This window comes from Ziziphus jujuba, chromosome 6 (genome assembly GCF_031755915.1).
Source record: "Ziziphus jujuba cultivar Dongzao chromosome 6, ASM3175591v1".
Lineage (NCBI taxonomy): Eukaryota > Viridiplantae > Streptophyta > Magnoliopsida > Rosales > Rhamnaceae > Ziziphus > Ziziphus jujuba.
Window position 1 is genome coordinate 7,176,389 of NC_083384.1, and position 25,704 is coordinate 7,202,092.

Sequence of the window (25,704 nt, forward strand, 5' to 3'; positions counted from 1 at the left end):
AGATGTTACAAGATATAAATGAATGTGATTTGTTATTTGGTGGTAAAGTAGTTGTTTTTGGTGGGGATTTTAGACAAGTTCTTCCTGTAGTTCCAAAAGGTACTAGAGAAGAAGTTATAAATTCATCTTTAGTTAATTCATATTTATGGCCAAAATTACATAAAATAAAATTAAGTCAAAATATGCGAGCTCAATTTGATCCTTTATTTAGTCAATATTTGTTACGCATTGGTGATGGAGTTGAAGAATATATTCATGATGATTATATTAAATTGCCATGTCAAATGATTGTTCCAAATGTTGATAAAGAAGATGCATTGGATAACTTAATTAAACATGTATTTCTTGAAATTGAAAAGTATGCTGAAAACTTAGATTTTATGATAAATAGAGCTATTTTAACACCTAAAAATGATTATGTGGATCAAATTAATAATGTCTTAATAAATAGATTTGTAGGTGATACAATAACATATTATAGTTATGATGAATGTTTAGATAAAAGTCAACAAGATATTCATGAAGATTTCTTGAATATGTTAGTGCCTAATGGATTTCCTCCACATGAATTAAGATTAAAAGTAAATTGTCCAGTTATACTATTAAGGAATATTAATCCTTCTGAAGGGCTATGCAATGGAACAAGATTAATTTGTCGTAGATTTGATCAAATGTGATAGATGCAGAAATTAGTGTTGGAGAATATCGAGGAAAAAGAGTTTTCTTACCTAGAATTCCATTTATGCCAATAGAGAATGTAAAAGATGTCGTACATTTTAAACGTAAACAATTTCCAATACGATTATGTTTTGCAATGACAATTAATAAAGCTCAAGGACAAACATTAGACTATGTTGGTGTATATTTATCGGAACCAGTTTTTTCTCATGGTCAGTTATATGTGGCTTTGTCTAGAGCAAAGATGGGACAATGTATAAAAATTTTGAATATTATGCCTTCAATAGATGAATTAGATTATACATTGACCAAAAATGTTGTATTTCATGAATTGTTGAGTTTAGTAAATTCTTCAAATAGGTAAGCTCAATGTATGTTACTTATATTATTGATGTTATTTTTATTTATTTATTTATTTTAAATTTTCTGGTCATTTTTTATATATTTGAAATCATGCTTTTGAACATATATGATTGTTTTGTTTTTTTAGGGATTGAGGTCAATTCCATTAGAACATATATGATACATCGGACATCCATACACCGGATATTTTATGATGCGATTTGGATATTAAATTTATGAAAAACTTGGGATAAAATGATTAATTTCTTTATGTTTGTTAATAATTTAATATTAAATCCTTCTAAACAAATTGAAAAATGTTAATTAAAAAAACTAATTTAACAATTTTTTATTCAAACTTTTCCATATTACTTAAAAGCTATTAAACATTCAAATTTTAATCCAAACCACGTGCATCGCACGTGGCCATACCTAGTATATATATATCAGGTGTTTTGGGTGATTGGGGAAGGGTGGTCTTCTTCAACCCCGTGCAGTTCCTTGGTCCTTCCTCTTTCTGCAAATTCACCAAAACCAGCCACCATCTTCTTCTACGGTAGTACTCACCACGACCATCCTCGGACCAAGCATATGGCCAACCAATTGGCAGCCGCCGCGTGGTTCCACCCCTTTTTCAAACTTGGGTATACATGATGGTCCAAGGGAGCATCAGAATGCCTTCTTCAACATAATAAGGGCCTTCTCCCTTGGCCTTCTTCCCACCCAAATCAGTCAGTGAACATCCTTATCTGGGGAAGCCAGATGGCAAAATCGTGTTCATTTAATTTGACCATATTTTCTATAGATATTAATAATTAAATTTATCTTTCTTTAATATATCTAGAATTTTCATTTTTCTTTAATATACCTAGAATTTATATTTCTTTAATGTACATATATTAATAATTAAATTTATATTTCTTTAATATATCACATAAGAGAGGGGTACTTTGGTCCATTAAATATTAAATTGACTTTTACTAAGGATAAAATTGACACTTCCATGGTCAAACCACTCGAAGGCAATTTGATAAGTTTTTCAAAATAAATGATGGCGAAATGTATCCAAAATTATTTTACATATAGACAGATAAATTGTACCTACTGATTGTGCTGCCCATAATTGCAGCAATAACCAGCTTGTACTCTGGCTTATGGATGTTCCTATGTGCTGGTATGTGTCTTAACTTATCTTTAATTTCACCTCTCTATGTATATAGATATACACAGAACTAGATTCAAATTAAGAAGGTAATGTTTTTTACTATTTTTGGATTACACTAAGAAGTTCAAATAGGCTTTCTTTTTCTGTAAATAAAATTTTAATAAATTATTAAATTTATATTTGACCATTAATTAAATTTTAAATTCTTTTCATATTATTTAAAATTTAATAAAAAAATTTTATGTTAAAACGAGGTATATCAATTTGCATAGGTGTATATATTTGCATTTCTCATTAGCATTTCTTTCCTACTTTTTTTACAACATTTATTTCATATTTAATTCCACCCTATAAAGTGAAGACAATAAATATTTTTGGATACTTGTTATCCCTTAGTGTATAGTCATTTATTTGGCAGTTGATAATCATTGTAATTAATTTTGAACCCATTATGTGTTAATTAATTATAGATTACTTTTTGAAAGGCCTTAAACAACCCTTAATTGGAAAGTTGAAGTGCATTTCTATCTAACTATTAATTAAATTCTTTATGAACAAATTGCTATTAATATGGATCGGATGGCCAATGGCAGGCAACATTCAAGTTACTCATAAAAAAAGACAAGTCATGGGAGAAAACTGATATAAAACCAGATATAGGAATCATTTCCTTTGGAAAAATAGAAGAAAGTGAATCAGAGAAACCCCTTGTATTAGGAAAGAAAGAAGATGAAGAGGAAAAAGATGATTATATTCCTTCACCATTAATTCTTATAAATACAACACCATTGCTTATAGCAACTAGCACGGGTATAGAAAAGATCGTTAATGGGATACTGGATGAGTATCCACAGGCAGTAAAGCATGATAGCGACCAAGGACTTAGTATTATGCATGTTGCCATTAGGCACCGCCAGAGGAATATCTTTGAACGTGTGAGGAAGATGAAGATTCCGATGGCAAGACTAGTTCGGAGAATTGATGACAATGGCTATACCTTATTGCACCATGTTGCTGATATGACCCATTATTCTGGTCGAAGTTTGCCTAATCCTACTCTTCTGTTGCAAGATGAATTGAAATGGTTTGAGGTATAGTTATATTTATGGCTAATTACATTTTACTCCCAATACTTATCCTTTAAATAAAAAGGAATAACAATAGTTATCCTATCCTATTACTTTATTAATGTTAATTAAGTCCAATTATACATTTTTAACATATAATTTGATAAAATTAATCATATATATACATACATACATACATATTATATAACTAGTTTAGAAATTGTTTTATTCTATTGTATTTAATTTTTTATCATTATTTCATGGTTTGTTAAGTACATCAAATCTATTTGGAAATGAATGCATGTGATCATGAACTAACAAACATATTATGTATTTTTATCCTTTTATTAAGAGATAATTTTATTTTACAACTAAAGATTACTTTAAATAATTTTTTGATATCAAACAACTTGGCTTTAATCTAGATTTATCTTTCATGATTTTAGGAGGTTATCAATTTGTCAACTATTAGTATTATACAGCCACCATATATTATTTGTTACATGTAGCAAGCATTGTCCAATGTTTAGCTAATATATTGTGAAATGATGGTGTGCAGCACGTACGGTGATACGAACCTAGGACGACCTGCTCCTAAACCCGTATTATATTAGCCCGGATCTTAATTACGTTCAAGTTCTAATGGAATTGACCTCAACCCCTAACCAACCTGAGGTTATAAACCGTGATATAATGTAGACGTAACAATAGGGGATGGAAAACCTATTGATAAGTCAAGCTAAAATAACCAATTCTCTAATGGTGTTTTAGGTGTTCTCAAAGAACAAAGAGATAGCTAATCTTACAAGTATTTTCTCAATCAAATCAAAGTTGTATTCTTATTGAAAATAAGCCTTTAAATAGGCTTTGAAAGAAACAAAATAAACCCTCAAAACCCTAGGAAAAACCGGCCACCCAATGAAGAGTTCTAGCTTGACTGAATCTTTCTTTTTCCTAACCTAATTAATTAATTCCCTTATTTTCAATTAGGAATTAATTAATTTACAAACAAAATAATAAAATAAAAACTTTCCTAAACTTATTTGTTCAATAAGTAAATAAATACAAATCCAAAATTAAAGATAATTTTCTAAAACAAAAAGTAAAAACAAATTAGGAAACTAAATATGGTAATTTTCGGCTAGGTTGATAATGACCTTTTTTTGACCTAATTGGACTCCAAATCAGTTTCAATAGTCTTTGTGGAATGCCAAATAAGCTTATTATGAAGTTCCTCATGTTGCCCTTGCTTAGAAATATGAGAAAAGGCTAATACAGTAAAATATAGTAAAGCCAGCAAGGAATACAGCAAATTTTGGCCTTTCTTCCCCTTGTGCGCAAACCACTATGCTGTTCGGCTTTGAAGCTGCTTTGGCTGGTTTCTATGACTCATCCACCATATGAATTGAACCCATAAGAATGGGGATCCAATTCATACAACCCGACCTCCATATTGGCACTAAAAACGTCATCCGGGCCCGTTTTGGCTTTTATTGCTTGTATGAGTAAAACAGGCCTTGGTTCTTTAGATATGGACAACCCCTCTTGATTATGACTTATTCCTTGGATAAATACAGCAAGATTGTCCTTGAACTTCTTGGCTCTAGTGATCGGTCCCACCTTCATCTGTATTGGATCAACACCCCAGCGGGTTGTCGGTTGACGGTCTCGGGCGGATTCACATTATACGGAAATTAATTCCATCCCATTACGTCATGAACCACAGCAAAGGTGGTCAAACCGCCCCAGACTTTTTTGAAAAGTCTCATGCATATCTTCTCCAAGAGGCATAAAATTGGCTAAAGCGGACATCAGAATCCTGCTTAGTAATCGCAGTGCTGATCGCCAACGTAGCCTTCACAGTACTGTATACCGTTCCGGGAGGTTCAGATCAGTCCACGGGCCTTCTGATATTGCGTCACCACCTTTGTTTTGCAATTTTCACCATCACGGACATTCTATCCCTCATCAGCGCTCTCACATCGATGGTGATGTTCATCTCCATCCTCACCTCCCCCTTCAGGCTTCAAGATTTCCACAAGTCTCTTCCCCAAAAGCTTACGCTGGCATTCACCTTCTTGTTCCTCGCAGTGGCAGTGACCATGATGGCTTTCTCCGCCACTGTAATTCTAATCGTTCGTATGAAGAAGCGGTGGACCACCACTCTTGTCTACGGTGTGGCTTTTGTTCCGGTGACAGTGTTAGCACTCTTACAATTCCCTCTCTACGTTGCGTTTATGGGCACCGTGAAGCACACTCTAAGATTCATGAAGAAGGCTCTTCCTTGGATTAGGCAGTTGGTTTGCAAGAATCAGTGAAGTTTAGTAATTGAACAAGAATGAGCATTGAATTCTATTAAATAATGTGTATATATAGATACCAATAGCACTGAAGCTTAACCCCTTCTACCTGCAACGCTAGTACTAAATTAAACAAACACTTAGCTCTTGAAAGGGGTTAAAAAAAAAAGTTTATTTTAAAATATTTTGAAAATATTTTTTTCTTCAATTTTATAGTTAATTGAAAAAAAAAATAAAAAAAAAATAAAAGCATTCTGATTAATGCAATGATAGAGCATTTTACAAGGAGAAATTCTGATATGATCGTTAAAGTGTTGTGATAGGCTATTGACTAATAGAGTCTTTTTACTAGATGATGACCAATAAAGTAAACGCGGCTACCAATGCGTTTTTCCCCTGTTCTTCTCCACAATACAGAGTGACAGAAACGCAGCGTTTTGGGCAACTTACGAAGAGGGTTTCCGTGTCGTGGATAGGCAACCTGTCGGAGAACAATAAAAGATGGCAAAACGGCGTCGGAGAACCTAGCTGCAGCAACTTCATTGGAGAGCCAAGGTGTGATGTTGGAAACAGAGGCATGTAGTAGTTAGAATCTGTATTATTTATTTATTTCTATAATGTTTTATGATTCTGAACTTATAGCACCTGGCCATGGCCAGAAATCGTATCTATAAACGGCCATTAGATATGTAAAGAGAAATTAAAGAGAACGATGCTGGGTTGGGGTTGTGAGCCTTTATGGAGGAGCAGAGCAGAGGGATAAAATGACGGAGCTTTTTAATTATATTTATATTATATATGTGTAATTAGGATAGTTCTAATTTTCACTAATTTTAAACTTTGCTTGTGGATTTTTTAGGTTATAAACATATGGTTGCTTCTTCTTCTTCTTCTTCTTCGTCTCGTGAAAAGTATGAGGTGTTTCTCAGCTTCAGAGGAGAGGACACCCGGGATGGTTTTATTGGACACCTTTATAATGCTCTTTGTCAAAAGCATATACTGATCTACAAGGATGATGAATACCTTGAAGGTGGGCTTGACATATCAGAAATTATGGAGGCGATTAGGGGATCTAAAATTTGCATAACAGTCTTCTCCAAAGACTTTGCATCTTCCACATGGTGTTTGGATGAAGTGATTCGCATACACGAATGCGAGAGAAATGGGAATGATGTCATATCCATTTTTTATGGCATAGAACCATTCATGGTACGAAAACAGGAGGAAAATTATGCTGCATCATTTAATAAATATGAACAATGTTTCGAGGACAATATGGACAAGGTGCAGCAGTGGAGAGATGCTCTCAGTAAAGTGGCTGGTATCATTGGTTATGATTCAAAGAAAGGAAGGTAACTTTCTATCTTATCAATTTATAATATGTGTATAAAATAAATAAATAATGACATATTGCTAAAGAGAGTAATAGTGTTTACTAATTAATTTCAGGGTGTCAAGTCCAGGGTCTAAGTGATGAGTTTTTAAGCTTAGAAGGTCTTTTTGTCAAACCTCCAAGAGGTTGATGACATTTCCCCTTTCATATATTTCCTAAAAAGTCAAAACAGTAAATAAAGTACGATTCCCTTTCTTATAACCTACAATTTGTATTTGATTTCTTCATTTGCTAGGCCAGAGTACAAGTTAATTGAAAAAATTGTTGAAGATGTTTTATGGAAATTGTCTAAGTATGGATCAACAAATGATCATTTCAAGAGGCACTTGATTGGAACTGAAAAGCCTGTGAAGGAAATTAAAGGATTGTTATGCATTGGCTCAGCGAATATTCGCATCATAGGTCTTTATGGTGTGGCAGGATTGGAAAGACCACTCTTCCTCAAGCTATATTTCAAAGTGTATTTGGGGCAGGGTGGTCCTCTGTTTGAAGCAATGTCATCGAGGCTTCTTGCCGTGTGTTTGTAGAGGGAGAAGGAGTCAACAAGTGGGATATCAAAAAGTGTGGGTTGGACTAGTTAAATAAGACAATTTAGTGAACGTTGTGGTCAATCCTCACATCAATTCCAAGAGAATCAATGCCCAATCAAATGAGTAAATGGTTTTTACATTATTCTCCTTATTGATTAACACTATAGTTTATTGACCCAAAAAAAGAAGAAAGGAACGCCATCGTTTGAATATACACAAATAAAACCTAATTAATTGTAAGGAAAGGAAAAGCGTTCATTCTATTAATATTTAATTGGTTTTATTTTTTTACCATTAGCATGAATTTTTCCATATTATTATTGCTTTTTTGCTTTTTTATTTTCTTGTACAAAAAGCCTTAGTATGTTTAGATTGATGAAGTAAGAGAATTCTAGGAAGGAAAATATTTAAATCTTTTATTTTGATAGTTAAAATGAGATTGAAAGGAAAGGAAAAAGTAGCAAAGGGAAGAAATTGATTATTTTATTTATCATGCTAATTGCTTTGTTTTTCTTTTAAAATTGGCAAGAAATAAATGGAAAAGAAAAGCTTTTAATAAATTTTTTAAATATTCCAAAATTATTTTTAGTATTATTGTTATATGAAAATATTTATTATCTTTCATAATTTTACTTTTCCTTTACGTTTACTAATTATGCAACCAAAATTTTTAATAAAAAATATTCATCTTTTTCCTCTTTAAACTTATCCTTTCTTTTACTTTCCTCCTTTCAATTCAAACATAGTGTTTTTTTTTTTTTTTTTTTGGTTGCTTAAGCACAACTGGTTAAGAACCCAAACAACCCAAAGGCAAAAAGGCTACAATTCAAACATCGTGTTATTCTTAATTTTTGTTTGACTAATCAGAAAATTATACAACAAAAGAGTATATATATCGATGATATTTTGGATTATTTATATGGTTTTACATATGTACATCTTGTTGAGCATCATTGTCAGAACCCATCCAGAATTCCTTCCCGGAACCCTAGACAAGCCCTGATCCCAGGGAAATACCACTGAACCTTCCAACGGAAAATCCGGCAGCACCTTCCCTAAGGGTAGGACTAATAAAAAATTTCCTGTACTGAAAACGCACTTCTATGCTCATCCCCTTATTCCTCCCACAATACTACAAATTGATTCCACAAATTTCAGCACTTCAAAATAAATAACAGTAACTCAGTGCATAATTAACAACTACACGTCCAATACAGTATACAGAGTATTATACAATAAATGTGGAATTTATACAATGACAGATAAATAAGTAATACAAGATATAGAGGAAAAAGGGAAGAAATACTTCGTGGACTTCCGGCAACGAACTGAGACGTTGGGCTCGCCCCGGACAATCAACGTCTCCCAACCTGAACCTAGGGGAACGGAATTTAAACGTGAGATGCTAATCATCTCAGTGAGTGACCCTATCTACTGAACACCTTTAATATTAATAGTATAACAAATAAAGGGATTTGATTAATACCAGCAATTAAATAGATAAATAAATAATAAACAATTGAAGTAATATTCTCTCTCAAAACCCTCACTATTCACTCCGTTGGAAATGTTCCCCTTTTAAAACATTTTCACAAAACTCGATATTCGTACTTCCCAAAAACCAAGGGATCAACCATTTGATAAACAATAAATAAATAAATAAATAAATAAATACCCCAATATATAATTAAAATGTAATAAATTATAATAAATAATTTTTGAACACCTTTGGGGTTTGAAGCTTTATCTGAAAATTACACTTGATGCACCACACCATATACCAGTGATGCCCTCCGATACCCAGCGTCCCGAGCACCGACTTGCAGGGAGATTAAAGAGAGAAACTTGCAAACGGCACTTCGGCGTCCCGACAGTACCACTGCTGAAACCGTCATCCCGGCCAAGGGAGGGGCGGTTGTGGCCAATAACAAACTTGTCTGCCCACGGTCCAATGACAACCACGAGAGACATAATACTTGCGCGCTAAACCACATAATACTTGCGCGCTAATGTAACACCCCGTCCCGAACCATGTCGGAATTTTTGCACGTTGACCGAGGTTGACTGTTGACTTTGACCGTTGACCAAGGGGTCAAAAGTTGACTTTTTGACCCGGATGGAATTCTAGGTTGACTGAGGTACCGTTACGAAGTACACATTGGCACGAGTTCGTAGACTAGTAGCACGTTGAAAACGGAACTACGGTTTGAAAGTTATGAGCAAAACAAGTTGAGGTTCAAACTGTCCAAGGGATGCCGGAGTAGACTTTTTATTCATGCAAAGTCGAGCTTTGACTCATGCATGGTTGTAAAGTGTTCGTCGATACAAGTCCGTAGACTAGTGGCACGTCCGATTTGGACATGTGGTTTGAAAGTTATGGACCTGTAGAGTTTTTCAAATACTGTATTATTTTAATATTATTTTTGAACGTGTAACGATGTGCCACGTGCGACTTAATGAAGGTGACCATGTGTCACCATGTTGAGAAGCCACATGTCAACCATGTGTAATATCATATTTTTTTATTATTATTTTAAAATAATAATATTATTATTATTATTATTTAATTAATTTTAATTTATTTATTTATTTTTTCCTTTTTCTTTTCTTTTTCTTTTTCTTTTTCTTTTTCTTTTCTTTTCCCCACGTGGGAAAACACCTCCTTCTCCTTTCTTTTCCTTTCCTTCCCTTCTTCTTCCCCGAGCCATCAAAAAAACTAGCAGGAATTTTTCCCTCTCTCTCTCTCCTTTGACTCTCTCCCCCTCTCTCTTTGACCGACCGCTTGGGCGGATTTCAGTCGCCGGAAAGCCACACGCGCTGGCCACCGGTGAAGCCCAGCTCGCCGCGACCTCAGCCTCCAATTTTCTCGGCCAGTCGCCGCCGGACGTGCCCAAATCGGGCCGGTGAAGTCCACGGCGGCGACTTGAAATTTTTCGGCGATTCTCGCCGTTTCCGACCAACCAAGCCCGATCCATACCTCTATTCCACCATTTTCGACCCCTCTGAGTCCATTTCCGGGGTTAGATTGTCCAAAATCCCCACCGTTTGAGAGATCCCTCAAGTTTAAATTTGGCCAAATCTTTCCGACCAAATTCTGGCCACCGCCGGTCGAATTAAACTCAATGGAGGTCGGTAATGTGATCCTCATCTCATAAGCTTTCCATAGACATATAATTTGTCAATTTTGGATAACGTTTGTGTTTGAGCCCCCGGGTACCGGGTATTATTTACCCGAATAAAATATTAATTTATTTGATTGTGTGTGAATTGTGTTCTAGGAGCACCGGTGAGTCGTGGAATTGATCCCATGGTGGATCTTGGTTTAATTGCGTGCTCCAGGTGAGTGACCCACCTTCAATAAATATTTTGGGATAATTAATTATATTTAATTGCTGTTAAATTGGTATCTGAAATTATGCTCATGTGGTGGAATTTTAAAAATAGTCCGGAAAAAATATTATTTTATATATATAATTTTACCCATTGATACTAAACGGAATTTAGGGTTACTAAGAATTTCCCGAGTATTATTTTATTGTGGTTTAATTTATTTATTGTGCATGAGCAAAGTATATTTCAGTAATAATCGTACGTGGTTTTAAGTGTTATTTTTCGGGCATAATTGGGTTAAATATTTTATGAAAATATTTGTTTAAGTTGGTGGTTTAATTTTATAAATTATGCCCGCGGTATTTCAATTGTTGAATCTCGTATTACGAGAAAAGGTATGGTTTTATTTGTTATCGATGTTTCGTACCGATTTGTTAAATAAAAATATGTGGGATGGTAAGTGTGAAAATTTAATATATTTCCCACGGTAATTTTGGAAAACGGTACGGTTGGTTAATAATAATTATTTTAGACGTACTCATATAGTATTGGTGTTCTAGTGTATAGACACGTGGTAGCGCGCAAGTATTATGTGGTTTAGCACTCAAGTATTATTTCTCCCGTAGTTGCCATTGGACCATGGGCAGGCAAGTTTGTTATTGGCCACAGCCGCCCCCCTCCTTGGCCGGGATGATGGTTTCAGCAGCGGTACTGTCGGGACGCTGAAGTGCCGTTTGCAAGTTTCTCTCTTTAATCTCCCCGCCAGTCGGTGCTCAGGACGCTGGGTATCGAAGGGCATCACTGGTATATGGTGTGGTGCGTCAAGTACAAATTTTTCGGATAGAAATTTCAAACCCCAAAGAGTACAAAATTATTTATTATAATTTATTGCAGTTTATTTATATTTGGGGTATTTATTTATTTATTTGTTGTTTATTAAATTATTTGTCCCTTGGTTTTCGGAAAGTACAAATATCGGGTTTTGTGAAATTGTTTTAAAAGGGGAACATTTCCAACGGAGTGAATAGTGAGGATTTTGAGAGAAAGTATTACTTCAAATGTTTACTTATTTATTTATTTAATTGTTCGGTATTGATTTATTAAATCCCTTTATTTGGTATACTATTAATATTAAAGGTGTACAGTAGATAGGGTCACTCACTGAGATAATTAGCATCTCACGCTCTTAAATTGCGTTCCCCTAGGTCCAGGTTGGAGATGTTGATTGTCCGGGGCGAGCCCAACGTCTCAGTTCCTTGCTGAAGTTCAAGAAGTATTTCTTCCATTTTTCCTCTCCATCCTGTATTACTTCTTATCTGTCATTGTATAAATTCTATATTTATCTGTATAATGCTCTGTATACTGTATTGGACGTGTAGTTATTATTTATGCACTGGGTTGTTGTTGTTATTATTTTGAAGTGCTGAAAAATTGTGGAATCAATTTGTAGTATCGTGGGAGGAATAAGGGGATGAATATAGAAGTGTGTTTTTAGTGCAGGAAATTTTTGATTAGTTCTACCCTTAGGGGAGGTGCTGCCGGATTTTCCATTGGAAGGTTCGGTGGTATTTCCCTGGGATCAGGGCTTGTCTAGGGTTCCGGGGAGAAATTCTGGACGGGTCCTGACAACTAAACCACGTGTACATTCACCAGAACACCAATACTATATGAGTGCGTCTAAAATAATTATTAAACCAACCGTACTGTTTTCCAAAATTACCGTGGAAAATATATTAACTTTTCACACTTACGATCCCACATATTTTTATTTAACAAACCGGTACGAAAACATTGATAACAAATAAACCATAATTTTCTCGTAATACGAGGTTCAACAGATAAAATACCGTGGGCATAATTATAAAATTAAACCACCAATTTAACAAATATTTTCATAAAATATTTAAACCAATTATGCGCAAAATAATACTTAAAACCACGTATGACTATTACCGAAATATATTTTGCTCATGCATAATAAATAAATTAAATCACAATAAAACCATAACTAAATTGTACCATATGAGCATAATTTAAATACCAATTAAACATAATTAATTGCCCAAAATATTTTTAAAGGTGGGTCACTCACCTGGAGCACACAATTAAACCATGATCCACCATGGGATCAATTCCACGACTCACCTGTGCTCCTAGAACACAGTTCACACACAGTCAAATAAATTAATATTTTATTCGGATAAATAATACCTGATACCCGGGGGGTTAAACACAAACGTTAACCAAAATGGTCGAATAATATACCGAATCGAAGCTCGTGGAACAAGGATCACGGATTCGGTCTTACTTTCCGAAGATCGGACCTGAGGGGGTCGGAATATCGCCGGAAAGCTTTCGGGATTCGACTCTGCAATTCTCCCAAACCATCGTGAATTGGCAAAAAAGGAGGCCGGATTTGGATTCAGGAGGTCGGAAACAGTGGACAAGGACTAGCGGTGCAACTGGGCACTCACCGGAACAGTAACTTCCGGCGAGCCGCCGTGGTCACCGGCAACCGTCGCCGGCGGTGGCCGTTGGCTGAGATTTTTGGCAGTTTTGTAGATTGAGGGGAGAGGGTTCCAACGGGACCGATGGTGAGGCAAATGAAGGCCGGACGGCGGAGAAATCGGGGTTTGAAGATTTTCGGCCCCTCGCCGGAAAACGCTCCGATCCCGGCCTGTCGGAGGTTCGGTGTAACACCCCGTCCCGAATCGCACCGGAATCCGTGCACGTTGACCGAGGTTGACCGTTGACCGAAGGGGTCAAAAGTTGACTTTTTGACTCGGTGGGAATTTCGAGATGACTAGGGCACCGTGGCGAAGTGCACGATGCCACGAGTTCGTAGACTGGTAGCACGTCGAAAACGGAGCTACGGTTTGAAAGTTATGGACGAAACAAGTTGCGGTCCAAACTGTCCAAGGGGTGCCGGAGTTGACTTTTTGTTTATGGGGAATTGAGCTTTGACTCATGCATGGTTGTGAAGTGCTCGTCGATACGAGTTCACAGACTAGCGGCACGCTCAAAACGGACATCCGGTTAAAAAGTTATGGATGTTTGAAGTTTACCGGATACCGTATTATTTTAATATTTTTTTTTGGGTCGGTGAACAGTGAAACGCCACGTGTCAGTTTCTGATTGGTCCACGTGGCATGAACAGTGTCATGCAGGGGTTTTATTTGTTAAAACACTCGGGGAAGAGAGAGAAAGAGAGAGAAGAGAGAGAAAGAGAGAGAGGAGAGAGAAAGAGAGAGCCACCGCCGGCCACCGGATTTTGTCACTATTCCGGCCGAGTTACTGTACACGCGCCGGACAGAAAGCTTGCCCACCTCATTTCCGGCAAAACCTCCAAATTTCACGGCGAACGGCCGCCGGACGCGCCCGGATCGGACGTCCGAAGTTTGGCGGCGCTTTTTCCCCTCCACCGCCGGCCACCGCGAATCGGCACTATTCCGGCCGATAAACAGTACACGCGCCATACACCCAGCATCCTCTCCTCAAGTCCGGCCTACCCACCAAAAATCACGGCCATCGGACCACCGACGCGCCGGGATCGGAGCGTTTTCCGGCGAGGGGTCGAAAATCTTCAAACGGTGATTTCTCCGCCGTCCGACCTCCATTTTGCTCACCGTCGGTCCCGTTGGATTGCTCTCCTCACGATCTACAAATCTGCAAAATTTCACAGCAAACGGCCACCGTCGGAAATTACTGTTCCGGCGACGGTTGCCGGTGACGTGGCGGCCCGCCGGAAAGTACTGTTCCGGCAAGTACCCCGAAAATTCCGGCCAGCTCCAGTCCGCAGTGTTCGACCTCCTGAACCCAAATCCGACTTCCGTTTCCACCAATTCGCGACGGTTTGGGAGAATTGCGGAGCCGAAACCCGAAAAGCGTCCCGATAAAATTCCGACCCCGTCGGGTACGATCATCGGAAATTAAGACCGGATCTGTGATTAGCATCACTCGAGCTTCGATTCGGTATATAATTCGTAAATTTTAGTTATCGTTTGGTGTTCGCTCCTCGGGTACCCATTTGGGGATTACCCGAATAAAATATTAATATTTGTGGTTTTGGTACTGTGGATGTTTTAGGTGCACGTGCAAGTAGCGGAGTCGATCCTGCGGAGGATCTTGATTGAGATACGTGCACAAGGTGAGTGACCCACCTTCAAATTAATTTTGGGGAATTTAATTGATGAATATATTATGTGTGAATTAAATATTTGGAATTTAATTTCTATGTGCCAAATATTTATTGAATTTATTGTAGAATTATTTATGAATTTATTGGATTTAAGAAAATGCGAATTCTACAATTTATGCCATGTGGAATTATTTTATGGTTTTGAGGATTTTGAAATTGGTGTGGTTTTAATGGTAAATTGGGCACGATTTGATTTTCAAATATTTCAAGGAAAATATTTGGTTATGTTGGTGATTTCAATTTTTATAAAATATGCCCATGAAATATTATGAGATTTGATTATGAGATTTTGAGAATTATTTATGCTTGGAAAAAATGTGGATATTTGAATTGATGGATTTGGGAGTTGGTGGATTTGAAAATCATGGGATTTATGGTATTAATTATAAGGAAATTGTGGAGAATTTCCCGGTTCAAGCGGATGGATTATGCCCGCTATGTTTATGAAAAATGTGAAATTTGTTTTATAATTTAAATTGTGGATTTTATGATTTTTAGATGCACCGTGCACGTACTGGTGTTCTGATTATGTGATATGGTATATGTGATATGGATATTGTGCACACGGATATGATTAGCGCGCAGGTGGGTGTGAGTAGCGCGCAGGTGATATTATGAGGGTGTCCTGTGGATGCCATCGGAGAGGGTGGCCACCCCCCATTGGCCGGGACACCAGGTTAGCAGCGGCGCAGTGGGACGCCACGCGACCGTATGCCGGTTTCTTTCTATAACCTCCTGTCTGGCGGTACCTTGGGACGCTGGGTACTGTTGGCGCCACTGGTATATAGTGGGTGCATCAAATGATTTTCAGAACTGTGTTTTAAAAATAAAATGTTTGGAAACTGTATTGGAATTAAAAATATAATATTACTGTTCTGGTATTTAATTGATGTCTTGGTTTTCGGGAAATATGAATAAAGGGTTTTGTGAAAATGTTTTAAAAGGGGAACCTTTCCAACTGAGAGAATTGTAAGGGTTTTGAGAGACATTATTATTTCCAAATAATTATTATTTATATACCTATTACCGTGGTATGATAGTGTAGAGTAGTAGGGTCGCTCACTGAGATGATTAGCATCTCACACTCTTAAATTTCGTTCCTCTAGGTACCAGGTAGTCGGTGTTCACTCGGAGCGGACTCGATCTTCCTCGCTGTTTTAGTTCGGCAGTACCCTGTTATTCTTTTATTGCAGTTGTAATATTTCTTTCACTCTTGTTGTATTTATTTTGCACTGGATTACTGTATTTATTTTTTTTAAGTACTGCAATTTGTGGAACCAATTTGTAGTTTGTGGGAGGAATAAGGGGATATTTTTGAAGTGTGTTTTCAGTGCAGGTAAATTTGTGGTAAGTAAATCCCTTAGGGGAGGTGCTGCCGGATCTTCCACAGAAGGGTCCGGTAGGGTTTCCCTGGGATCAGGGCTTGTCTAGGGTTCCGGTGGGGAACTTTGGACGGGTCCTGACAGTTGGTATCAGAGCATAGGTTCTTGTAATCCTAAGGGACTGTGCATTGCTGTACAGCCCATCCGTAAATTCCTTCCTTTTGTAATCGTGCTTAAGTGTCCCTGTTTCTAAACTCTTGTTTGTTTCTTCAGTAATCGACTACGATGAGTCGGCGGGACACACGTAGAACTCGGGAACGCTCGGCTGAGAGTTCCGGGAGTCGATCAAGCCTTAGAGATCTGGTCTCTCAGCTAACTAGAGCCTTAGGAGGTTCAAGCTCTAGTAACCGATCCGTGGATCAGGCTCGACGTTTAGGAGCCGTGGAGTTCGATGGAAGCCAAGGCCCAGCTGCAGCCTTGAAGTGGCTATCCAGCATGGAGAAAATCTTGGAAGAGGGGATGCAGTGCCCCGATGAGGATATGGTGAGGATTTCTGGGTTCATGTTAGAGGGAGACGCCCGGAAGTGGTGGCAAATGGAGAAGACCCGCAGAAGGCATACGTGGGACCAGTTCAAGATTGCCTTCTCTACTGAGTTCTGTCCTCCTGCCTACCGTGAGGCGAGAAGGAGAGAGTTCGAGGGACTGCGCCAGGGAAACATGACGGTGACAGAGTACGAGAGGAGGTTCCGGGAGCTGTCAGAGTTCTGCATGCACTTGATTCCCGACGATCACGCGAAGAAGGTGAGGTTCATAGACGGGTTGAACGAGAGCATCGGCTACACCCTTTCTGGGTCAGTACACCCCACCTATCAGTCCGCGAGGGATGCAGCGCTCGAGCTAGAGAGACAGGCGGAGATACACAGACCCTCGAGGCGCAGACCGTTCGAAGGTTCGTACAGCGGGGTACCTCGACAGGGGGCATCTAAGAAGAGTCATAGTTCAGGCTCAGACAGTGGTGGGTTCAGCCCTCGAGGCAGATTTCAGAGGAGAGGCGGCTATCGTATGCCCCAACCAGCGCGCCATTCCATCAGCGGCGGCACGAGCTCATATCAGCACTCTGGGTTTAGCCCCAAGCCATTCTGCAGACGTTGCAATAGAGCACACCATGGGATTTGCCAGTTTGAGGGTGTGTGCTTTCAGTGTGGACAGGCGGGACATATTAAGAGAAATTGCCCTTATGGAGAGGCGGGAGTGTTAGGGGCGAGCCCACCATCACATCAGGCCAGTGGGTCGCGGGGTCAGAGTTCCCGAGGGAGTTATGCAGTAGGAGGTTCATCGGGATCAGTCCCACAGCCTGTTGGACCGAGCAGGGGTAGAGGACGGAGGCCCCAGCAGACAGGGCAGGGTCGAGTGTTTGCGATGACGCAGCAGGAGGCCCTAGCTACACCGGACGTCGTGGCAGGTACGTTGAATATATTTGGTAATGATGCATTAGTACTTATAGACCCGGGAGCAACACATTCATTCATCTCCAAGGAATTCGTCACTCGGGTCGGTATGACCCCTACTCCTTTAGAATGTCTAGTAGAGATAGCCACTCCTGCAGGAGAATCCTTGTGGCCTAGCCAGTTAATCAAGGAATGTTTCTTCTGCATCGAAGATCAAGTGATGGAGGCGGACTTGATCCTGTTGGATCTGTCCGGACTTGATGTAATTTTGGGCATGGATTGGTTGGCAAGGAACCATGCATCTGTAGATTGTTTCAGCAAGGAAGTTACATTCAGGAGGCCAGGGTTGCCAGAAGTAGTATTCCATGGAGGAGTTGGAAGGCCCTTACCGAGGTTGATATCTACCCTTACCGCCAAGAAGCTACTGAATAAAGGTTGCCAGGGGTATTTGGCTCATGTGATAGATACCCGAGTAAGTGGGGTCAGGTTGGAAGACATGCCCGTTGTGAGGGATTTCCCGGACGTGTTTCCTGAGGAGTTACCAGGATTGCCTCCGGAAAGGGAAGTTGACTTTCCCATTGAATTGATTCCAGGCACCGTGCCTATTTCTCTACCACCGTATCGGATGGCTCCAGCGGAGTTAAGGGAGCTAAAGGTCCAGTTGCAAGATTTGGTAGATAAGGGGTTTATTAGACCAAGTATATCGCCGTGGGGAGCCCCAGTTTTGTTTGTAAAGAAAAAGGATGGTAGTCTAAGGCTGTGTATAGACTACCGACAACTTAATAAGGTCACCATTCCTAATCGCTATCCGTTGCCAAGGATAGATGATCTATTCGACCAACTCCAAGGTGCCAAGGTGTTCTCCAAGATCGACTTGAGGTCGGGATACCATCAGTTAAGGATCCGAGAGTCGGACATTCCTAAGACTGCCTTTAGGACGAGGTACGGACATTATGAATTCCTAGTGATGTCGTTCGGACTCACCAATGCCCCAGCAGCTTTCATGGACTTGATGAATCGGGTGTTTCGTCCGGACTTGGATCATTTTGTCATTGTATTTATCGATGACATTCTGATCTATTCAAGGAGCCAAGAAGAGCACGTGAGGCATTTGAAGAGAGTGCTCCAAACTCTAAGGCAGCATCAGCTATATGCTAAATTCGACAAGTGTGAATTCTGGTTGAATCAAGTGGGTTTTCTCGGACATATCGTGTCGGCAGAAGGTATCTATGTGGACCCTGATAAGGTAAAGGCAGTGTTGAGTTGGGAGCGCCCTACCACTGTGAGGGAGGTACGAAGTTTTCTTGGATTAGCGGGTTACTACCGTCGTTTTATTGAAGGGTTTTCAAGGACTGCCGGGCCGCTTCATAGATTGACCCGAAAGAATGTTGAATTTAGTTGGACGGACAGGTGTGAACAGAGTTTTCAGGAGTTGAAGCAAAAGTTGACATCCGCACCTGTTTTAACTTTACCTGATGGGAATGAAGGTTTTGAGGTTTATTGTGATGCATCCCATCAAGGGTTGGGTTGCGTGCTAATGCAGAATCAAAGGGTGGTAGCGTATGCATCTCGGCAATTGAAGCAGCACGAACAGAATTACCCTACGCACGACTTAGAATTGGCGGCGGTAGTCTTTGCTCTAAAGAAGTGGAGGCACTACTTGTATGGGGCCACGTGCCAAATCTATACCGACCACAAGAGCCTCAAGTATATTTTCACTCAGAAGGAGTTAAATATGAGGCAAAGGCGATGGATGGAGTTGTTAAAGGATTATGACTGTGTGATTGACTATCACCCGGGTAAGGCGAATGTAGTGGCAGATGCTTTGAGTAGGAAGGCTACTGGATCCCTTGCTCACATCCAAGTCATCCAACTACCTCTCATGGTGGAGTTGAAGAAGATGGGGGTGTTAATGCATATGCATCCTTCAGGAGTTCTCATGGCTAGCTTCCAGGTACGACCGGTGTTGGTGGATCGTATAGTAGAGACCCAAATGGAAGATCCTAAGTTGAGGACAATTAAGGGCAAGGTACAAGAAGGTCTTGATCCGGAATTTTCCATAAGGAGGGATGGAGCCCTCGTGTATAAAGGACGACTTTGCGTTCCGGATATCCCAGGACTCAAGAAGGAGATTTTGGAGGAGGCGCATAGCTCGATGTATGCGATGCATCCTGGGAGTACCAAGATGTATCGGACGCTTGTTAAGTATTATTGGTGGATTGGTATGAAGAGAGAAGTGGCAGACTTTGTATCAAAGTGTTTGATTTGTCAACAAGTGAAAGCAGAAAGACAGAAGCCTTCGGGACTACTCCAACCTTTACCGATTCCCGTGTGGAAGTGGGAAGAACTCAACATGGACTTCGTATTCAAGCTTCCTTCCACACCTAGAAGGTACGACGGCATTTGGGTAATCATTGATCGTCTCACCAAGTCGGCACACTTCCTACCGGTACGAGAACGTTTTTCGCCCGAGAAGTTAGCCCAGTTGTTCGTGCAACGCATTGTAAGTCTTCACGGAGTACCGTTAGCCATCGTCTCCGATCGAGATCCGCGCTTTACTTCACGACTATGGCGGAAGTTGGCTGATGCACTAGGAGCAAGACTTAACTACAGCACCGCTTTTCACCCACAATCTGATGGACAAGCAGAGCGCACAATCCAGACATTAGAAGACATGCTAAGGTCTTGCATTATGCAATTTAGCGGTAGCTGGGATGAACAACTGCCACTGATAGAGTTTGTCTACAACAACAGTTATCAAGCGAGTACTGGAATGTCCCCGTATGAAGCTTTATATGGGAGGCAGTGTCGGACACCTTTGTGTTGGAGTGAGGTAGGAGAAGAGAGGTTCCTTGCAACAACTAATGCGGTCGGATCTGAGTATTTAAGGATGACCTTGGACAAGGTGAAGATCATTAGGGATCGATTGAAGGTTGCCCAAGATAGACAGAAGAGTTACGCCGATGTGCGTAGAAAGGATTTGGAATTCGAGGTAGGAGATTGGGTATTCCTAAAACTATCTCCATGGAAAGGAGTAGTACGTTTTGGACGACGAGGTAAGTTGGGTCCTCGTTATATTGGGCCTTACGAGGTTACGGAGAGGATTGGCCCGGTGGCGTATAGGTTGGCGTTACCGGAAGAGCTAGCTCGAGTACACAACGTGTTTCATGTGTCGATGCTACGGAAGTATATTGCAGACCCTTCGCACGTACTCGAGAGTCCGGATATAGAGATAAGGGAAGATCTTTCGTATGTGGAGCAGCCAGTACAGATTTTGGATCGCGAGGAACGCACGCTACGCAACAAGACTATTCCTCTAGTTAAGGTCTTATGGCGGAACCACTTGGTCGAGGAAGCAACGTGGGAACCCGAAGCACGGATGCGTGAGCAGTACCCGTATCTGTTCCAGTGACGTGCAGAAATTTCGAGGACGAAATTTTTGTAAGGGGGGAAGGCTGTAACACCCCGTCCCGAATCGCACCGGAATCCGTGCACGTTGACCGAGGTTGACCGTTGACCGAAGGGGTCAAAAGTTGACTTTTTGACTCGGTGGGAATTTCGAGATGACTAGGGCACCGTGGCGAAGTGCACGATGCCACGAGTTCGTAGACTGGTAGCACGTCGAAAACGGAGCTACGGTTTGAAAGTTATGGACGAAACAAGTTGCGGTCCAAACTGTCCAAGGGGTGCCGGAGTTGACTTTTTGTTTATGGGGAATTGAGCTTTGACTCATGCATGGTTGTGAAGTGCTCGTCGATACGAGTTCACAGACTAGCGGCACGCTCAAAACGGACATCCGGTTAAAAAGTTATGGACGTTTGAAGTTTACCGGATACCGTATTATTTTAATATTTTTTTTTGGGTCGGTGAACAGTGAAACGCCACGTGTCAGTTTCTGATTGGTCCACGTGGCATGAACAGTGTCATGCAGGGGTTTTATTTGTTAAAACACTCGGGGAAGAGAGAGAAAGAGAGAGAAGAGAGAGAAAGAGAGAGAGGAGAGAGAAAGAGAGAGCCACCGCCGGCCACCGGATTTTGTCACTATTCCGGCCGAGTTACTGTACACGCGCCGGACAGAAAGCTTGCCCACCTCATTTCCGGCAAAACCTCCAAATTTCACGGCGAACGGCCGCCGGACGCGCCCGGATCGGACGTCCGAAGTTTGGCGGCGCTTTTTCCCCTCCACCGCCGGCCACCGCGAATCGGCACTATTCCGGCCGATAAACAGTACACGCGCCATACACCCAGCATCCTCTCCTCAAGTCCGGCCTACCCACCAAAAATCACGGCCATCGGACCACCGACGCGCCGGGATCGGAGCGTTTTCCGGCGAGGGGTCGAAAATCTTCAAACGGTGATTTCTCCGCCGTCCGACCTCCATTTTGCTCACCGTCGGTCCCGTTGGATTGCTCTCCTCACGATCTACAAATCTGCAAAATTTCACAGCAAACGGCCACCGTCGGAAATTACTGTTCCGGCGACGGTTGCCGGTGACGTGGCGGCCCGCCGGAAAGTACTGTTCCGGCAAGTACCCCGAAAATTCCGGCCAGCTCCAGTCCGCAGTGTTCGACCTCCTGAACCCAAATCCGACTTCCGTTTCCACCAATTCGCGACGGTTTGGGAGAATTGCGGAGCCGAAACCCGAAAAGCGTCCCGATAAAATTCCGACCCCGTCGGGTACGATCATCGGAAATTAAGACCGGATCTGTGATTAGCATCACTCGAGCTTCGATTCGGTATATAATTCGTAAATTTTAGTTATCGTTTGGTGTTCGCTCCTCGGGTACCCATTTGGGGATTACCCGAATAAAATATTAATATTTGTGGTTTTGGTACTGTGGATGTTTTAGGTGCACGTGCAAGTAGCGGAGTCGATCCTGCGGAGGATCTTGATTGAGATACGTGCACAAGGTGAGTGACCCACCTTCAAATTAATTTTGGGGAATTTAATTGATGAATATATTATGTGTGAATTAAATATTTGGAATTTAATTTCTATGTGCCAAATATTTATTGAATTTATTGTAGAATTATTTATGAATTTATTGGATTTAAGAAAATGCGAATTCTACAATTTATGCCATGTGGAATTATTTTATGGTTTTGAGGATTTTGAAATTGGTGTGGTTTTAATGGTAAATTGGGCACGATTTGATTTTCAAATATTTCAAGGAAAATATTTGGTTATGTTGGTGATTTCAATTTTTATAAAATATGCCCATGAAATATTATGAGATTTGATTATGAGATTTTGAGAATTATTTATGCTTGGAAAAAATGTGGATATTTGAATTGATGGATTTGGGAGTTGGTGGATTTGAAAATCATGGGATTTATGGTATTAATTATAAGGAAATTGTGGAGAATTTCCCGGTTCAAGCGGATGGATTATGCCCGCTATGTTTATGAAAAATGTGAAATTTGTTTTATAATTTAAATTGTGGATTTTATGATTTTTAGATGCACCGTGCACGTACTGGTGTTCTGATTATGTGATATGGTATATGTGATATGGATATTGTGCACACGGATATGATTAGCGCGCAGGTGGGTGTGAGTAGCGCGCAGGTGATATTATGAGGGTGTCCTGTGGATGCCATCGGAGAGGGTGGCCACCCCCCATTGGCCGGGACACCAGGTTAGCAGCGGCGCAGTGGGACGCCACGCGACCGTATGCCGGTTTCTTTCTATAACCTCCTGTCTGGCGGTACCTTGGGACGCTGGGTACTGTTGGCGCCACTGGTATATAGTGGGTGCATCAAATGATTTTCAGAACTGTGTTTTAAAAATAAAATGTTTGGAAACTGTATTGGAATTAAAAATATAATATTACTGTTCTGGTATTTAATTGATGTCTTGGTTTTCGGGAAATATGAATAAAGGGTTTTGTGAAAATGTTTTAAAAGGGGAACCTTTCCAACTGAGAGAATTGTAAGGGTTTTGAGAGACATTATTATTTCCAAATAATTATTATTTATATACCTATTACCGTGGTATGATAGTGTAGAGTAGTAGGGTCGCTCACTGAGATGATTAGCATCTCACACTCTTAAATTTCGTTCCTCTAGGTACCAGGTAGTCGGTGTTCACTCGGAGCGGACTCGATCTTCCTCGCTGTTTTAGTTCGGCAGTACCCTGTTATTCTTTTATTGCAGTTGTAATATTTCTTTCACTCTTGTTGTATTTATTTTGCACTGGATTACTGTATTTATTTTTTTTAAGTACTGCAATTTGTGGAACCAATTTGTAGTTTGTGGGAGGAATAAGGGGATATTTTTGAAGTGTGTTTTCAGTGCAGGTAAATTTGTGGTAAGTAAATCCCTTAGGGGAGGTGCTGCCGGATTTTCCGTTGGAAGGTTCGGTGGTATTTCCCTGGGATCAGGGCTGTCTAGGGTTCCGGAGGAGGAATTCTGGACGGGTCCTGACATTCGGTGGCCGTGAAATTTGGTGGGCTGGCCGGAAATGAGGAGGTGGTGAGGGGTGGCTGGTGCGTGTGGCCAGAAAATGGCCGGAAAGGGGTCAAACGGCGGTGGAGGGAAAAATCACCGCCGAGCTTCGGCGCCTCGATTCGGACGCGTCCGGTGGCCGGCGGTCGTGAGATTTTGGGGTTTAGCCGGAAATGAGAAGAGGCTTCCGTCTGTCCAGGGCGTGTAACGAGAATCGGCCGGAAAATTGGTCGGAATTCGGCGGTCGGTCGGTTTCTCTCTCTCTCTCTTCCCCGAGATTTTTGTCAAATAAAAGCCACAGTGGTGATACTGTTCATCCACATGGACCAATCAGGTGATGACACATGGCATTTCACTGTTCATCAACTCAAAAACATTAAAATATTACGGTATCCGGCAAACTTCACGCATCCATAACTTTCAAACTGTAGCTCCGTTTTCAACGTGCTACTAGTCTACAAACTCGTGCCAACGTGTACTTCGTAACGGTACCTCTGTCAACCTAGAATTCCATCCGGGTCAAAAAGTCAACTTTTGACCCCTTCTGTCAACGGTCAACGGTCAAAGTCAACAGTCAATAGTCAACCTCGGTCAACATGCAAAAATTCCGCCATGCTTCGGGATGGGGTGTTACAATCATTGGTTGTCTTGCTAACTAAAATCTCTCAAACATTTGTGTATTTATTTCAAAAGTTTTTTTTCTTAGTTGCTAGGAGCATAAACTATATAGAATACGTTTAATATATGTTAATTTTTTTGTTTTTATGTTATTATCTGCAAGTGTTTGATAAAATACAAATATAATTGAATGAATATGATAATAAAAGAATACCGATTTACTTTATTAACAAGACTATAATGTTGATTTTATAAATTTATATACATAAATTAAAAATGTTCTTCCAGACACTTTAAGCACTGATGTTAAAAAGGGCTATCACAAAAAATCAAAAGTTTACATGTGTTACACCATATTTAGCAAAAGTTTTGGTTCCTTTTGCCTTTGATTTTTTTTCCATTGAAGATTTTTTTTATGTAAATCTATGTATATTTTATTTTTATTCTCATTCTTTTATTGTTATTGTTCTTGTCATACTTTCGTAACAACATGCACATGGTGTCCTTGCTCGACTTCAAAATTCTATATGGTTTTCATCATGCTAGCTGTTTCTATTGTAGTTTTGTTTTGTGAATTCATTTTTGCACATTATTTATACCCGACAAATTTCTAAATATTGGTGCTTTCTTGATGCTGCTTTCTGCCACGTTTGATTTGAACTTCTCATTTGGACCACTATCCTTTGGGGTATACTCTCCTTTTCCTACTAGCAGCAAAGTGCAACAAATGTTGAGAATAATCCCATATGAAGCCTTTGTCCCTGCAAATTAACAAATTCGCATTAGTTGTTAATCTGCATTAAGTTGTTGTTGATAGCTCTGTTCTTGGCGTTTAGTAGTTGGAAAATTATCAAATGAATTAGAATT

General features: G+C 40.1%; 1 protein-coding gene across 1 annotated transcript; it reads left to right on the forward strand.

The window, feature by feature from the left end:
* The first annotated feature begins 5,907 nt into the window (after nt 1-5,907).
* LOC132803974 (disease resistance protein Roq1-like) lies at nt 5,908-7,472 on the forward strand. Its single transcript, XM_060817844.1, has 3 exons — nt 5,908-6,127; nt 6,412-6,904; nt 7,181-7,472. The coding sequence occupies exons 1-3, from the start codon at nt 5,908-5,910 to the stop codon at nt 7,470-7,472; spliced, it is 1,005 nt and encodes a 334-aa protein (XP_060673827.1).
* Nucleotides 7,473-25,704: the final 18,232 nt, after the last annotated feature.